The following is a 17,915-nucleotide window of genomic DNA, read 5'->3' as shown; positions in this document are numbered from 1 at the left end:
TTTGCACATGCTGTGTGCCTACACTATTTCAAACCTTCCTCCCTGTGTAAATGACACAAACCATATGCCACAGAGGTGGGCAATGTAGTCCACTTAGGGAAAGGGAAGAAAATAACACAATTTCACTTTATAATTTGTTTTTCTCTTTACTGTTTCAAGAGGCCTATTTTTATGCATGCTGTATTACATGTACAATGTATTTGTTTAGTCACATGCGTCATACAGAGCCTACGTGTGCTCTATGAAGAACTAAGTCCGTGTATCAGAGATGCAGGTAGGCTCCACGTGTTCTTAGTGAAAGGGGACCCCACGTGGAGGGTCAGAGCAATCATTAGTCAGCACTTCCTTAGAGGGCACTAAACCGCCCCACCTGCCACCGTCCTGAGTGGCTATGACTGTGTGACGAAAATCACTCGCCCTGCGGGAGCCACTGTTGCGGCAGAAGGAGCTAAGCTGCTGCCCGCAGTGCCGGCGCCCCGTGTCGGAGCGCTGGCTTCAGTCCCCGCTGCTCCGCTTCTGATGCAGGCTGGCCCAGGTCCTGGGGTCCCTGCCGCCTACTCCTGGCCATTGCAGCCACCCGGGGGCGTGAGCCAGCAGACAGAAGAGCTCACACTTTCTCTTTTTCTAAGTCTCCCCTGCCCCTACTCTGCCTTTCAAAGAAATAAATAAATCTTAAGAGAAGACCAGAGAGCCACTCTGTCCAAACGTGAGCTGTGCAGCTCAGGGATGGAGTCTGTCTCGTCACCACGGTGTCCCCGGGGCTACGCCAGTGCCCTGCACGTCACAGGTAAGCAAACCTTGGACTTCGTGAGAGAGCGGATGTTCAAGAATGGGAGTTCACACTACCCTTCCCGAACAAACAGGTGCATTTTTCCCATTCACATTCAGAATACTTTGAGCAGATGCTCACTTTCCTGCCCGGTGAACCCACCGTAGACACAGCATTTCTTGGCTGAAGGATCTGTGAGAAAATGAATCAGGGATACTTAAAATATACTGAGAGTCAAGGCCAACACTGAGGCTGAGGGGTGCTTTCATAGAGCTATTCCGTCTCCGACATCATCTTAGAGAGCCAGAATTCTGTCTCGGTGTTACACACGGCCAACACAAATCCAGAATGCGCAAGGTCATTTAGCCTGAACATGGCGCAGTCTGGGGGCCAGTGCTGTGGCGTAGCAGGTTAAGCCACCGTCTGAAGTGTGAGCATCCCATGTGGGCGCCGTTTCAGGTCCCGGCTGCTCCACTTCTGACCCAGCTCTCTGCTATGGCCTGGGAAAGCAGTAGAAGATGGCCAAGGTGCTTGGGCCTCTGCACCCACGTGGGAGACCTGGAAGAAGCTCCTGGCTCCTGGCTTTGGATCGGTGCACTCTGGCCATTGCAGCCAACTGGGGAGTGAACCAGTAGTTGGAAGACCTCTCTCTCTCTCCTCTCTCTCTCTCTCTCTCTCTCTCTTGCTGCCTCTCCTTCTCTCTGTGTGTAACTCTGACTTTCAAATAAATAAATAAACCTTTAATTTAAAAAAATGGCGGAGTCTGAGTTCAAGTTCAGATTTCTAAGTCTCATCTGCTTCCCATTCCAGCTCAGCACCTTGCACATCAGATGAACATTTTTCTTTCCAAGATGCAATTTCCCTCCCGAGTGTGCTCCAGGCTTGTTATCAAAAGATGATTCTAGCGAGTAACCCACATCCAAGGCAAGGCCGGAGTGTGGCAGGATTAGGCAAGGAGCCCTGGTCCTGCGTTCTCGTCTCTCCATTGTCGGCCTTGACATATTTGGTATTGTGGCTGCCGTGCCCGGAGCGACGGTCATGCTGCTGCCTAGAGGACCCGTTCCACCGGGCAGTAAGAGACGAGCTCATTAGCTGGTGCACTTGGGGGAAGTGTGCCATGCACGTCTTTCCTCTCACAGCATCACTGCCTTCCCCGCCTGTCTCTCTGGCAACCTCGCTCCTTCCTCCATGCCTTGGAAACCCTGGGTGGCGTGGTGGCGTCAGCCAGCTGGTGACCCGCTCCAGGGAAGGAGGAGAACCTGGAACAGGCGAGAAGCTCAGGATCCCCGGGAGACATTCTGCACGTGGGTTTCTGGCTGCCTCACCAGGTGGCTTCCCCAGTCTCCCCTTCACCGCCACAGCCCAGCCACCTGAGGAGCCAAGTCTCCCCTACCCCCGCTTCCCAGCTGGGTCCTCTGAGCAGCCAGGTCAAAGCCATGTGGGTCACAGTGCGCTTCCTACAAAAACCTGGGCTCTAGGCGTACCGCCCCATTGCCCTACAGCTGAGAGTCTTACAGCTCGGCCCAGTGTTAACCAAGTGAATGGTAGACCTGCGGGCACTGGGTGCAGCAGTTAGCTTGATGCATGGGACACCCGCCTCCCACATCGGAGTGCCTGAGTTCAAGTCCCAGCTCCTCGCTCTAGTGCACCTGTGGAGCGGCAGGTGATGGCGCAAGTTCCTGGGTCCCTGCTGCTCCGATGGGAGGCCCAGCTTGAGGTCTGGGCTCTTGGGCTCCTGGCTGGCCCTGGCTGCTGCGTACACTTGGGGAAGCGAACCAGTGCATGGTAGGTCTCTGTTTCTGTCTCCCTTTCAGATAAGTAGATAATAAATGCACAGACAGATAAATACTGGATTCGTGTTCTTAAACCCGCCCCACACTCCGTTCTTGTCGGAACTCCTCTACCTGTCCTGAAGGCGCCCGGCTTCCCTGGCCTTGAGGTTCTCACCTTGGCCACAAGCAGAGGAAGCCGCCCCGAGAATCTGCTCCTGCTCACTCACCTGCCCATCCACTCACACGCGGTGGTCCCACGTTCCCCCTCACTTCCCCTTGCCGTCTGCTAAGCCTGCTCGCTTTGCTAAGAGGGCAGAATCTGCCTCAGCTCCCATGCATGGACCTGGAGGTGCAGGAAGGCAGTGAAATGCGTCAAACCCCTGCCCGTCCCCTGCCCCTGGCCTGGTCCGTGCTGGATGGACTCAGCCTCAATCTCGCTGGATCCCCACGAGCCTCTTCTCTCCATCCCTCCTCACTTGTGTTTGCATATGCAACTGCCCCTCTACCTCACTCTAGTCTGGGGCCAGGAGTGTGCTGGCCAGTGCATGGTGGAAGGCAGGCGGCTGGACTCTGATACATTCATGGGAAACACGATAAGGAACTCCGAGTCCCCCAGCCGAGTCAATCAGCTTCCCCAGCCGTCACTGTGATGCCCCTTCAGCGCTGAGTAAGACTCTCCCAGGATTTTTCTGCCTTATAAACTGATGAAAACGCCCTGAAGGTGAGCCTGGTGACTCTGCACCGAGCAGGAAGGCTTCTGTGTGTACACTACACCCCCACCGTGGGGGATCGGCGCTCGCCTCCCCCTGCCCCCGGCACCCCACTGACCCAGCAGTGTCCCCGCACCAGGAACCGACACTCTAGGATGCTGGATACGCCTCAGTGGGGCACAGGATCGAGGGTCCCCGGGCGTGTTGGTGAAGCGGATTGGGACTTCTGGGGAGGGGTCCAGTCTTAGGGGAGAACCATGGGGCAGAGGGCGGTGCTAATGGGCCGTGGGCGCATTTCAAGGTCAGGGCAGCAAGTGTGAGCTTGCTGGGAGAAGCGAGGAGCCAGGCTGTGAGGCGCTGTGAGCCTGACCATTTTCACCGCCGAACATATGTGGCCCTGAGGGCACTCGGCGCCCACAGCAAACGTTTCCGCAGCGCTCACCAGTTCCGGGTGGATATTGTGAAGATGAAGGGTTTGGTTTTTTCTAATATTAAAAGCTTCAGAAATGCCATGGTGAAGCGCTACTTTGCCCCCACAAAGATAGCCATGAGAAGAGAATGGGAAGGGGCTGCCCTGGAGCCTCGGACACCCCTGGTGGGATGGGAAATGCTGCCGCCCGGTGGGCATGGTGGTGTGGTGACCCCTCACGAAGGTAAGCCCAGAAGTACGGTACGAGCCGGGAATTCTAGCCCTGGGTAATTCGGGAAAGCATTAAACATAGAAGGGGCAGGGGCTGTGGTGCCATGAGTTAAGCTACCATTTGGGATACCCGCATCCCCTGGTAGAGTGCCTGGATTCGAATCCTGGCGACTCTGCTTCCTGGGAGTGTACCCTGGGAGGCAGCAGGTGACGGCTCAAGCCCTTGGATCCCTGTCACCCATGGAGGAAACCCAGATTAGGCTCTTGGCTTCTGCCCGGCCCCGCCTTGGCTGTTGTAAGCATTTGGAGAGTGAACCAGGGGATGGAAGATCTCTCTCTCTCTCTCTCTCTGCTTTTCAAATAACTTTTAGAATGAGTTTTTTAAAAAAGAATTAAGCATGGGTATCCAGACAAATGCAAGTGCAGGAAAACAGCCGTGCTATTCACAATAGCCCAAAGATAGCGTTAGCCCTGAAATGTCCGTCAACCACTGAGTGGACGAACAGAATGAAGCATGTCGTAGCCTGGAACATTCTACAGCCATCACAGTCGAGCACGCCTGCTCCCACACGGGCAACCTTTCAGAGGATTACGCTCTGTGGAAGAAGCCCGTGGCAAGGACCATGTATTACGTGGTTTCATTTAGAGGGATTTTCTAGAATGAGCAAGCCCGTAAAGACAGAGAGCAGACTGGTGGTTGCCAGGGCCCCGGGGAAGGAGGGCGAAATGGCGAGAGACTGCTTCATGGATACGGGGCTGTATGCTTGAGAATGGGGTGGAGGTGGCGGCTGCCACGGCTGTGAATGTACTAAGCGGTGCTGATTCACCCGTCCGCAAACGGCTCATTTTCTGTGACTGTCATCTCCATAGGAAACGCTCCGAAAGCCACTGTGAGCTTTGTATGGTCAGGACACGGCGCGGTGCCCCTTGCATGGGCACCAGTGATTGATGTCTGCTCTGCAAAGCCCCATTGGTGCAAATCCACGCCCACCTCCCAAGCCTCGCTGTGCTCCGGGCTCCCCCTCGCTCTCTGCTCTCCAGGCCCACCGGCTTTTTGGCCTAGGCCTGCCTGGGTGCTGGGCTTTGTCCTGCTGCACAGGCCTTGGCACCGGCCCCTTCCTCCGTGTGGGCCCCTTGACACCCCTCGTATCAGCCTGGCTCACTTTCCCTCCTACTCCAGCTCCAGGAAACCTTCCCTGACCTTCCTGCTGGGCCAGCTCCATCCTGCACCCTACGGGTCCTTGTCACTTGCTTCCATCGCATGTTTTCATTGATTTGTGCTCTTCCATGAACTCAGGTCTCCTCCCATGAGACCAGGCATTGCATGAGGGCTGAGAAGGGGCGCTGTGGTCTCGAGGAAGGAGAAGCCCCTGCTGCATCCCCTCCCCCAACACGGTCCCCGGCTCCTTGCACTAAGCACACATCACCAAAGAGGGACGCAGAGAGGGAGGGGCGAGAGAGGACCACACCCTTCTCATCTGTTTTCCTTTGAGAGCTCTATGAATACATGATTGATTATCAAATGGTTACAGGCGGTCTTTCACAGGCACAAATTCTGACACGTGTGTGTAGAATCCCTCGGTTCTTTTTTTTTTTTTTTTTTATTTTTGACAGGCAGAGTGGACAGTGAGAGAGAGAGACAGAGAGAGAAAGGTCTTCCTTTTGCCGCTGGTTCACCCTCCAATGGCCGCCGCTGCAGCCGGCGCACCGCGCTGATCCTGGCAGGAGCCAGGAGCCAGGTGCTTTTCCTGGTCTCCCATGGGGTGCAGGGCCCAAGCACCTGGGCCATCCCTGGCCATAGCAGAGAGCTGGCCTGGAAGAGGGGCAACCGGGACAGAATCCGGCGCCCCAACCGGGACTAGAACCCGGTGTGCCGGCGCCGCAAGGTGGAGGATTAGCCTATTGAGCCACGGCGCCGGCTTTCCCTCGGTTCTTACAACTTGGCTCCATGGAAGCATTCCATCCGCAAAGCAGGGCTTGTTAGCAAGAGCGAGGTCTGGAAGTGCCCAGTACTGGCTTACTAGGGCCGGGAGGGGCGCTGCCCCTGAGCGTGGACAGCCAAGGGCTCGTTCCCTACATCTTCTCACCTCTCCTGTTGGTCTGTCCCCCTGCTGGTTAATTCTCCAAATGCCTGTAACAGCCAGGGCTGGGTGGGGCCAGAACTCAGTGCAGGTCTCCCACCTGGGTGGGAGGGACCCAAGTATTGGAGCCGTCACCTGCTGCCTCCTGGGGCGTGCATTAGCAGGAAGTTGGAATTGGGAGCCTGAGCTGCAGCTCGAGCCCAGGAGCTCCGACATCTTAACCGCGGGGCCAAAAGCTGCACCCGCGCCCTGCTCTCTGCCCTGCAGGTCTGACGCTCCCTCTCCCGCCAGCCTCTTCTCCTCCTCTGCCTTCGCCCAAGTCTCTCCTGCCCTGACTTCTCCTTCAGGTTTGTTCCTCTGTCGGGGTCTGCGGGCCTCTCTATGCCTCTCCCTGCAGCTCAGGTATTGGTCATAACCTGGCCGCTATCTGAAAAGCAGTATTTTCTGCTAGTGCTGACACAGGTGCTAGCGAACCATCGACTCTGTGCAGACCAGGGCCGTGCGCCTGCATTAGCTCTGTGTGTACCCCCGAGGAGACCCTGGGGAAGGGCGGGAGCAGTGCAGGTCAGCCCCCGCGCTTGGGGAGGGATAGAGGGACACAGACGCTAAAGTCTATGTCACGAGTGCTTCTAAGGGCTGTTTCCAGCGGGTGGGTGCTTAGCTCCCCGAAATAATCTATGCTAATTCCTTGATGAAAAATTCATACTGTCTTCCAGGTTGCTAAGCAACCAGCCCAAACATGTTTACTGTGTAAAATCTCTCCAAAGAGCCTGGGTTGCACCCAAAGCTCCAGTGTGATGGAAGTAGGAGACGATGAAGCGACCCAGAGCCTTGGGGAAGAGACCTCTCCCTGACCTGCAAAGAGGCAGGTGCATTCGTAAACAGGTTTAGTTCTTATCTGGGGAAGACACAGTGGCTCAAGTAAAATTCTGACCAGTACTTTCTGCCCATCTCTGGCCAGATTTCCAAAATTGATTAGGCATAAGTTCCTGAAGCTCTCTGTGTGTCAATGTTCTGATCTGTAGAATGGAAATAATAATTATGCACAAGGGTTCTTGTGGGAATTAAAATTAATGTGGCAGCAGGACTTAGCACATGACTGACGCAACCGAGAGCACCTGATGGATGTTGGCTCTCCACCCGCCACCATGTATCACTCTGTGGAAGTGGGTTTCTTGTTGCTGTGGTTCACCTGATCGGGGGGGGGGGGGAGGTTATCAGCCAGGGCATCAGCTCACAGGGAGCTGAAAAAATGAATCCCTGAAAGCCTGAGAATCCACAGAGCTCGGACCTCACAGCAGCCCGGGTCGAGTCAGTTCCAGGAGTGGGGTTAGCCACTTGGTTCCAGGGGTGGGGTTAGCCGCTCGGTTCCAGGAGTGAGGTTAGCCACTCCGAGGACCTCCTATGATCCCTGGGGTACAGGGGAGGGCAGAGGGGAGCAGCCGACTTGAACTGGGGGACGGACCATTCGGGGTTAAGGGGGGAGGATGCCCTCCCAAGGGTCCCCGTGCCCTCCCCCGCCCCTCTGCCGGAGTGTCCCTCTCAGGCAGCACTGAAGTAGCTTTAAGGCAGCTGCTTCTCATCGCCTCCCTCCTCATGAGGAACAGCGTACGCTGCCTTTTCCATCGCTGTATCCCGATGCCTAACATGTGCTCATTAAACTTTAATGAATGAACCAATTAACTGATAAAGCGCAGCACCTGCGCCCTGGTCCAGCCTCACACTTGCAGGTGCAAATCAAGCCAAGCCAGCAGAGGGCGCAGGGCTTGACTCCGGAGGTCTATGAAAGAGGAAAACCCAGAGAAGGGTTAATAGGGCACCATCGGTGGTGTGGAGGCCCAACACCAGCCAGCGGGAAGGAAGGAGAGAGCCACAGGACGGACAGCAGGAGGCAGACAGAGTTAGGGAAGCGGCTCGTCAGAGACCACGCAGAGCACAGCCACGTCTCTCGAATGTAGTCCCCAAGTCCTCCCGGTCATAAAGACACGGGCCTGATACTCAGTTCAAGTATCCAAACCTCACGTCGCAATCTGTCACATTTTCATAAAAACCTTACTCACGAGCAACTACATAGAGGAAAGTACACGAATCCTAAACGTGGACTTGAATGCAATTTCGTAAAGTGAACACACATGCGCACCCACACACACATGTGCACCCACACACGTGCAGCACCCACACACGTGCAGCACCCACACACACGCAGCACCCACATGGGGAGGCAGAGCAGGAACAAAAGCCCGAGGCTCCTGCACCTGCCCGTCTTTCCCTGTCCCCCCTCCCCGGGGTGGGAGGGGGAGGGGAGCAGCATGTATAAATTGGGTTTGGCTTCAAGTCTTTGTGTGCCTGTGCCTGGATTCGCAGCTTCCCTCCCTCTCTGGTTCTGCGTTAGGTACAAGATGACTAACTCAAGATAAACACTGGAGGGGTATCACGTGGTGCCTGGCATCACGGCTGACATTGTCGGGGGTCCAGGGACAGTGAAGGCGCTGCTGTTGGTCTCGGGGAGGAAAGGTGCCCTGTGCTACAAAGCCAGCGCTTACGTAGTTTATTCCACAAGAAGAGCTGGGGCTCAGTCCACCAGGTTCCATCAGAAGCAGCTTCGCGGTTCCCAGCTCTGTTGGAGGGAGGATAGGATTTTGGAACTTGGCAGGGCTGTGTGGCGGGAGGCAGGGGGTGGGGGAGACATGGAGAGAAGAGGCGTGGGGACCATTGCTCAGAGCCTTGCCGAAGCCTCCGACCACACGTTAGATCCAGGGCACAGCACCAGGGTCCCGCGGGGGCTCTCTCAGCGTTTGAGAAGATTCACGAAGGGCAGAAGGGTGAACCGAGCGGGGAGGGCAGCAACCTGCTCAGGGGAAAGTTCTCTGCAAACAGGACCCCCCTCCGTCTGAGCGCTGGGTGCGGGCAGCACTGAGCCCCCGGGGTCCCTGCTGGCTCTGCCGTCCTCTGGGTTAGGAAAAAAGAGGACTGCTTTGGAAGGGCCCACGAAGGGGATGAGGGGCACCCTGTGTGGACAGGCGTGGAGCGGACATTCAGGGGTCAGGATCTGGCTGCTGGGCAGGAACAGCAGGGAAGTAACAGTGGATGGACGCAATCATCCTCCTGGTGCCTCCCTGGCCTGTCTCCTGGCTCCTCCTGCCAGCTCACTGCATGATAGCTGAGCTTGGGGCTGGACTGGCAAGGGGGAGGTCCCAGGACATCCTGGCAGAGCAGGAGTGGTCGGTGGTCAGTGGTCGGGAGACTGCATGGCTTGCGAGCCCCAGAGGGTGAGGAATGGCAAAGGAAGGTGAGAGCAAGGGGCCGGGTGTGGAGTCCAGAAAAACCAAGAGCTGGGAGTTGAAGCTGGCTGGGGACAGGTAAGTGAGAGGCTGGACCCCGGCACAGGTGCTGGGGACCCTGGACCTCTCTGTTCCATGACTCCCTTAGCTGTCCAAGATGCCTGGGTCACTTCCCCTGAACGTGCGAAGCAGCGGGGACTACAAGACAGGAAACCACAAAGGAATAGCTAACAAAAACCGAGTCGGCAACAACAGCTCTACGTGTGCGTCTTTGTTAATCTGGTAAATAATGGGATCTAGCAGGAGACATCATGAATATCTCATCCTTTAAACGAGGGAATACTATCGTAGACTGTCTGCAGCAGCGGCTGTGTGCCGGGGACAAGGTCACAGGCGGGGGTCATGCTCCAGGAGATGTTCAGTTGTAGGCAGAGGTTGCTAAAATGAAGCTGTGATGTTTTCCAAGACCATGAAGCTCTCCAACTCGCTTACCAGGAACTCCAACTTCATCCAGCCACTCGGGGCCAGAATTCAGATTCCTGGGCATGGCCTACGAATCCAAGGAAAATTTCCCACCTGACCCACACGCCAGTTCTCAGTGGGATGCCCCAAGCCTCAGAAACCTCTTTGGGGGCTACAGAAATGGAGACCCCGTGTTCCGCAGCCCCGTGCCCTCTCTCTTCTGCGGCTGTCTTCAGCGAGCCCTCTGACACTTGCTCTCCTTGTCAACATGTGCCCCGTGCATCATCGGCTGTCACCTGCCACCCCGAACACCACCTTTTTTCCTCGCTCTGAAATGTCAGTCCTGTCACCCCCGCTCTGTTTACTTTCTCTGGATGCGTCTGATCCCGCCCCTGTGGCCGGGCAGCTGTCCTGTATAAACAAACAGATCTGCATGTCTCCTGAGCTATCCCTGGCTTGCATAGACACAGGGCACGCGCTCACATCTGAAGGCAAATCTCAGGCAGCAACCCCAGCCCACAGGCTGGATGCTGGGTGCCCTATCCGTCAAGGGTTTCCTCCTGGCGCCTGACAGTGCGCTGAGTCGGGGCTGGAAATCAACACAGGTGAGTGAATGTGCAGGATCACATCTATTTGTAATGAGGGCTGTACAAGACTTTGGAAAGACGGGGCTGGCGCCGTGGCTCACTGGTTAATCCTCTGCCTGCGGCGCCGGCATCCCATATGGGTGCCGGGTTCTGGTCCCGGTTGCTTCTCTTCCAGTCCAGCTCTCTGCTGTGGCCCGGGAGGGCAGTGGAGGATGGCCCAAGTGCTTGGGCCCCGCACTCGCATGGAAGACCAGGAAGAAGCACCTGGCTCCTGGCTTCGGATTGGCGGCCATTTAGAGAGTGAACCAACAGAAGGAAGACCTTTCTCTCTGTCTCTCTCTCTCTCTCTCACTGTCTATAACTCTACCTGTCAAATAAATTAAAAAAAATATATTTCGGTGCTTATTTCCTTCCCTGGGAAGGTGATATTTCAACAGAAAGACCTAGAGGGGAAGAAGGAGCCATATGTAGGAAAAGTCAGGGAAAAACCCAAGGGGTGGGGGCAAGAGAGACCTTGGTGTCTTTTAAGAATCACCACAAATCTGGGGAGGAGTCCGTAGGTGAAGGGAATACAGGCAGGAGCTTGGCTACAGAGGCAGACACCTGCTGCACCAGGCGGCTGGGAGTGGAGAGGAGCAGCTTAGTAACAGCTCAGACTTGGGGGTCAGTGCCACTGTGGCGTAGCAGGTAAAGCCGCCGACATCCCCTACGGGTGCCGGTTCAAGTCCCGGCTGCTCCACTTCCGATCCAGCTCCCTGCTAATGCACCTGGGAAAGCAGTGGAAGATGGCCCAAGTGCTTGGGCCCCTGTACCCACATGGGAGAGCCAGAAGAAGCTCCTGGCCCCTGGCTGCGGATCTGCCCAGCTATGGCCATTGCGGAGTGAAGCAGCAGATGGAAGACCTCTTTCTCTCTCTCTGTCTTTCTGTTTCTCTCTCTCTCTCTGTGTATGTGTGTGTGTCTGTCTGTCTCTCTGTAACTCTGCCCTTCAAATAAATGAATAAATCTTAAAAAAAAATAGCAGAGACTTGAGAACCAGCCCCGCTCAGCCAGGGTCTGGCTCAGACTCCTCGGGCTGTGTGGACTGGGGCGAGTCTCCTTGTCTGAGCTTGGGTCTCCTCCTCTGCAAAGTCAGTCACCATCTGGCTCCTCCGAGGGTGGGTACACACAGCAGTGCATGCAAGGTCTGGCACGGATCGTGCACTATGTCCCTGTTTGCTGTGACTTCTTCCAATGGCAAATTGTAGCAGATTCCGATAGGGGAGAGACACAGTCTGGTTTGTCTTGAACAGATTCCCAGCCATCGTGTGGGCTGCTGGTTGTCAATCAGACCAAGAACCGGGAGGGCGCCCAGAGGTTGTGGACACCCAGTGCTGCCCAGTTGTTCTCTCGAGGGGGGGAGGGGCAGGGCCTGGAGGGTCACGGTGGGAGGTGAGAGGGTCACGGTGGGAGGTGAGACAGCTGTCTGCAGGTGCACTGAGCAGGGGAGGAGGCAGCTGGCCCAGCTTCCAGAGAAGGGCTCGTCCCACCCCCAGCTGAGAGCCCACTACTCCCCCTCCCAGATGGTGCCAGGCCCCACATCCTGCTGCCCAGCCGGCTCCCAGTTGGCCAATGTCAGTGTCGCTCTTTCTGGATTTTAAGTGCCCAAAGACAGCAGCCATTTCCTTGCCACTCTCACTGTGCAGCGACTGTCACAGGCCCCACACCAGTGCGTCCTGCGAGCTTTTGAATAATTGATCGTGAGAAGGAAGGGGGAGCAGAGCGCTGTGGTGCCTCTCCCAGAACTACAGGGTCCACAAGGCGTCTGCACAGGTCCTCACGTCACTCCAGCCGGACACTGCTCCCCATGTCACCCCAAGCCCATTCTGCACCCCCACATTTTGGGAATGTGCCTCAGGGGGTCACGCAGGAGAAACCTTACCAAACCTCCGCCCCAAGCCCTTTCTGCTGCCCCCTTTCCTCCCCAGGGACCTCTGGGGACAGCAGATGCCTGCCCAGGGAAAAGCCCTCCTGTGACCTGGGCCAGCTTCAGAGACATTTGAGAGGGGGGGCCACAGCAACCCCTCTGGCTGGCTGGAGCTGAGGGCTGCTGGGGGCAGGGAGGGGGCAGGATGCAGCTGCCTCTCCAGACCCCAGGTGGCCCCTGTCCAACCGCCCCCTGGCTCCCAGCACCCACGGGGACAGAAGGCACCTACCCTCGGGGTGGGGGAGGTGCCCCCTTCTCCCCTGTGTTTTACACCAGCCCCACAATTACCGCCTCCCTCTCACAGGCTCCCTCCTCTCGCCCCCTAATTCTACAGGCTTCTCATTTTCCACAATTCCTGTTCCAGTGACCCCTCCCCAGCTTCCTGGGCCCCCTCCAGGACGCTCCTGAGTGTCCCTTCCCCTCCCGGCCTCCATTCCGGTCCAAATCCCCCTTCCCATACCCTCCCCTTTAACCCTCCTGCTGTTGCCCCCACTCCTCTCCTAGGCCCCGCAGTCCCACCCGCCCACCTCCCTGCCTCCCCTACCCCTGAAGCACATGCGCGGTCTCCCTCCCCGTCAAGCTCTGTGGCGCAAAGAAGGACGGCGCCACCTCCCACGACCCCGCAGCCCCCCGCGACCCCGCTGCGCCCCCTCTGGGAGGGCGCCGCGCCAGCTCACCTGTTGGACTGGTCTGAGCACTCCCGGCTTTGCCTTCTCGGGGTCGGGGTCCCGGTCCCTCGACAACAGCCCCTTCTTGGGGTGCAAGTGCCTGCACAGGCAGGTGACCCCGCACAGCGCGAGGATGCTAGTGGCGGTGCCCAGCGTGGCGCCCAGCGCAATCACCGGCACCGAAAGCACCATGGTGCCGGCTGCCCGCGGGGCTCGGTCCTGCAGCCGCGCACCTGCCCCGGCAGGGCCCGCCGCCCGCCGCCAGGCAGCTGCGGGATCCGAGTGAGCGCGACTCTCCCGCCGCCAGAGAGGCGGGGGAAGGAGCGAGGGTGGGGGCACGGCTGCGAGGACGTCAGAGGAGGAGGCTGGCCAGCAACCCCCGCTCCGCCAACACGTGACCGTGCCGGCGTCCCCACCCGTGCGCAGGGGACCTGAGGGCTGGCTCAGGCGGCTCTCCTTGCTTAGCGCACACACGGGGCCGTGGGGGCCGGCGGCGGTCTCGCTCCCTGAGCCAGCAAACCAGGGCTGGGACTCAGGCCTGAGACTCCCTACCAGGCTGCTAACCCTGTCTCAGCCTCTCCCTCAGGGGCTGTGAACTTGGGTCCTCCAGGAGCTTGTCAAACAGTCACAGGATGGTCGCGAGCCCCCACCTCTTGACGATGGCAGGTGTTTCCAATGCAGGAGAGAGACTGGGGGGGTGGGGCACAGGTAGAGGCAAGGGTTGCAGCCGCGGGGTTTGGACTGTCCCCCTGTCCCGTGAAGACGACCACGATGATTCTGTGCACATTTGAGGCCCGCTGAGCGGCTTGGCACTGATGGTGGCTCGTGTTCAGTGCCTGGTGTCATCTGCAGTTTGTTCTCCGCCCTGGATAAAGGCGAGAAAGCTGAGGCTCAGTGAGGATGTGGGCGTAGCCAGAAAAAGCCTCGTCCTGACCCAGAACTCAAATTTGCAGCCCAGATTCCGGGTCTGGGTACAACAGAAGGACTTCACCCTGCAGCGCGCCACCCGGGAGTACCCACTTGACTCAGAGAGCGGGTGTGCTTAGAGTCAGGGGAAACCGGACCGCAGGTGTGAGGAAGTCCGTCTTAGACCAAGAAAACGGCGACTGCCCTCCACCCTGAGGGCTTTCATTATGTGGAAACGTTTGCTCTCAGTCAGCTGACACGAGGTGAGCTGGGCGTGTGCGAGAAGGGATATGCAGATCTCATCCACAGTCGGCTTTCGCTTTCCCATGAAGCTGATCAGAGTCCCAAATCTCCCAGCAGACGCTCTTCTGCTAAACTGCCTGGTACCCGCTCCCTCCAGTGTTCAGGTGTCTACACCTACACACCCCCACCCCCATAGCTGATAGTTTTGGACTGCTCTGTTTATTACCTATGGTGATCCTGTGAGTTGACTGGGCTCAGCTGGGTGGTTTTCCTGCTCAGCGTGCCGTATTCTGGGACAGCAGTCATGTGGGGGTCAGGCTGGCTGGATACTCACATGGCAAGTGTACAGTGCTGGCTGCCGCTGGGAACATGACTGGGCCATCAGCAGGTGCTCTTTGGGCCTCCTGCACATCACCTCTCCCAGTGGCTGGAGCATCCCTCTGCACGGTGACCAGGGTCCAAGAGGAAGGATGCAACATTGCCGGTTCTCTGAAGGCCTAGGTCCCAGAGTTCTAGGACATCATGTCTCTAGCTCTTTCCCTAGTGGGCATCAAAGAGAGATTTCTGGAATGCACAGTGGACCCTGTCCAAGCCTGACAACCTTCAAGGGTTCTCCAGGAAAAAGTGCAAGAGACAACAGCTCCAAAGCCCTCTGGGAGGTGGTCCCCGTGAGTCCCGCCACACTCCTCGCTACACACTGCCCAACATGCCCTGCCCTGCAGCTACTCCCAGACAGCTGGGGTCCTCGGCGAGCGCCCACCCTCAGGGCCTCCGTGGCATCTCTCGCGGGAGCATGCAGCTGTCACTCAGTAACTGTTGAGTGATCCACACGATCATCTCGTGCAGGAATTCCTCTGGCTTGGGAGAAATCTCATTTTCCATGTAAGTGCCATTTTATTAAACTAGCTCTTCTACAAGTATTAATTGTGTGCCTGCTGTATGCCAGGCGTATTTCCCTACTGAGCCCCATTTGCCACCAGCTGTGGAGCAGGAGTGCCTCAGTTCCCGGTGTGAGACGTAGCGCGCTTTCTCATAAAAACTTCCCTGGGAGATTTTCCTGGCTCTCGGGCCCGGCTATGCAGAATGTTCTGGGGGGAAATCAGAGATTTAATTAATGCTGCCGCTCCAGATCCTCCCTGGCTGACTTGCTTCCCCCGAGACCCTTGATGCCACCACTCTGAGCAGAATCCAGGGTAGGGATGCTGAATATCAGAAAATGCCTGATGGGAATCAGACACCTGTCATGTGGTCCCTGGTTACCATGGTTACCAGGAGGCTATTAGCAGCAGGAAGAGAGAGCCCAGCCCTTGACCTCTCTCTCGCACACAATGCTCCTGGGGCAGAGCCAGGAAGACAACCCAGGAGATCTCTGAGAGCCGGCTGAAGCATCAGGACCCTGGGCTGCCTTTGCTACCCAAGTTCTCATCAAATATCCGACATTTGCTTCCTGGTTTCTGATAAGCAGGTGCGACCTGCAGTGCCGAAGATAAGGCGCTGCTGGATTCCTTTGAGAAGACAAGGCTGTGTGTTTCGAGAAAAAGTGATTGACAGAGTCAGTAAAAGTAGAACAGCTAGACAGTCTGAGGCGGAAGCCTGGAACTAATTGGGGAGGTTGGGGGGCTGTCGGGAAGCCCGGGGCACACGGGGCAAGACGCGGGGAGGGGAGCGTCTGTAAGGTGGAGGTGGGAGGCAGACTTCCACGGGCTCCCCAGCCTCTTGATGAGATGTCACCACTGTTATTGGGATGGACATTGTACCTTTTGAGTGTTTAAATATTCGAAGGAATCTCTCTGAATGGCTAAGCTATTAAAAATGCTTTTATTAGAGGGGACGTGGTTTGAGAAGTGCGTCGTGAGGTAGCTTCAACATCATGTGAACATCTCAGAGGACACAGATGCACAGCTGCATGGTACAGGCGGCTGCCTCCACGCGGCCTTTCTCCAGACAGTCAAGAGACCAGATAACTGAGGGATGCAGGAGATGGCCACGGCTGTACCCTGACACCCTATTTGACAGTCTTGACAGTCGATCTTTTTATGCAGATCGAAGAGGTACATTTTAAAATTCCCACCCAAAGTAACACAGTCAAACACACAGCCCAGTAAAACATATAGAATAATAAAAACACAGAAGCCGGTAACCTGTATACAATGCTAAGCACCAGAGTTGCAAACAACTGGCAGAGCAGAAGGTGTGTTTAAGCCGACATCAGCATGAACAGGTGAGTAACCTGGCACTAAGAGGCCACAGTGGTCCCAGCGTCGCCAGGCAGCAGGAACTGTTCAGCCCTGCACAGGTGCTATGCCGTTGAGAAGCCGTCAGGTGGCCTGTAACTGTGTAGATGATTCTCTTACGTGGCCAACATTTGTGGCGCCAGCATATGGTGCCCGGCAGGGGGAAGGAAAATACGCAAGTACAGTGACAGCATATTGGCCCTGGAGGGAATTGGGACCCAAGAGACTGTGGTTTGCCTGGAGGGTGAGAGTTAAAGACACAGTTGGGTACAGGTTCTTCCTCCGACTAAGCTCCAAGAGACTTGTTGACTCCCCTGGAGAGATCTTCTCCAGCCGATCCCCCCCCGGGGGGACCTGGGCTTTCCCTGCTGCTTCCAGCCTTCAGAGGAGGGGAGGAAGTGCGCTGAAGACCACTTTAGAGGTCATGGCTAGAACGAGAGTCTCACATGGAGCGCCCCATTCCATGGGCTCGGATTTAGTACAGGACCCGCAGGCAGCCAGGGAGGCTGGGAAGTGCAGAGGAGAACGAGCAGGGGCACGGGCAGAAGCTGAGCTTAGGGCTGCAGGCCAGTGTGTAGTCCTCTCCTCCAGTCTCCCCGATGTGAGTTTCTACCGCCGGGCACTGAGCCCAGTGACGGAGCAGAGATAGTGAACAGACAGGCGTGGTGCCAGTTGCCTGGAAGATCTCCATTCCCATGGTGAAGACGGACAAGACTCACCCACCACAAACGTTCCATTCAGAGCTCCAGGTGTGTGCAAGGATCCTGCCCACAGTTGGCATGGGCGGACACAGGGCTGGTGGGCTCTTGGGAAAACAAGAGTCTGATTTTTAGCATTTGTTGATTTCTCTGCTGTAAAATACTCCCACCTGGTGGATTTCTAGTTACCAACACATTCCTGGAGATTTATCAATTGGCTCCTGCGGGAAGGTAGGAGCCAGCTCCTGCACACAAGTGAGAGATGCTCGGTGTGAAATGAGCCCTTGGGGCTGGCGCTGTGGCGTAGCAGGTAAAGCCGCCGCCTGCAATGCCAGCATCCCATATGGGCGCAGGTTCGAGTCCCTGCTGCTCCACTTCTGATCCTGCTCTCTGCTATGGCCTGGGAAAGCAGTAGAAGATGGCCCAAGTCCTTAGGCCCCTGCACCCACATGGGGGACCTGGAGGAGGCTCCTGGCTCCTGGGTTTGGATCAGCACAGCTCTGGCCATTGAGGCCAACTGGGGAGTGAACCAGCAGATGGAAGACCTCCCTCTCTCTGCCTCCCCTTCTCTCTCTGTGTAACTCTGACTTTCAAATAAATAAATAAATCTAGGAAGGAAGGAAGGGAGGGAGGGAGGGAGGGAGGAAGGAAGAAATAAGCCCTAGGGGAGAGGCAGGCAGGGCCTTGCCTGCCATAGTGGGAAGCCATTGGGTGAGTTTGGGGAGGACCGCTTCATCTGATCAGACTTGTGTTTTGAAAGATCCCTCTGGCTGCACTGCAGGCATCTCCCTGTATCTGCAGGGGATTGGTGCAAGTTCCTTATGTCCTATGGCACTGTGTTTGCACAGAGCCTAAGCACAACACCCAGCCCCGCATCCTTCCTGGATTACTCATAATGC

At 56.8% G+C, this 17,915-nt stretch overlaps 1 protein-coding gene across 1 annotated transcript in view; it reads right to left on the bottom strand.

Moving 5' to 3' along the window:
• SYT13 (synaptotagmin 13) overlaps positions 1 to 13,271 on the bottom strand; it is a 46,449-nt gene extending 33,178 nt beyond the window's left edge. The window contains exon 1 of the mRNA XM_051852614.3: positions 12,945 to 13,271. Coding sequence (XP_051708574.3) covers positions 12,945 to 13,127 — 183 coding nt within the window. The 5' untranslated portion in view covers positions 13,128 to 13,271. The remainder of the gene's footprint in view (positions 1 to 12,944) is intronic.
• Between the last annotated feature and the right edge of the window lie 4,644 nt (positions 13,272 to 17,915).

Source organism: Oryctolagus cuniculus, chromosome 1 (genome assembly GCF_051225735.1).
Source record: "Oryctolagus cuniculus isolate XC-2025 breed Fujian yellow rabbit chromosome 1, ASM5122573v1, whole genome shotgun sequence".
NCBI lineage: Eukaryota > Metazoa > Chordata > Mammalia > Lagomorpha > Leporidae > Oryctolagus > Oryctolagus cuniculus.
This window is presented reverse-complemented; position numbering and strand designations above follow the sequence as displayed.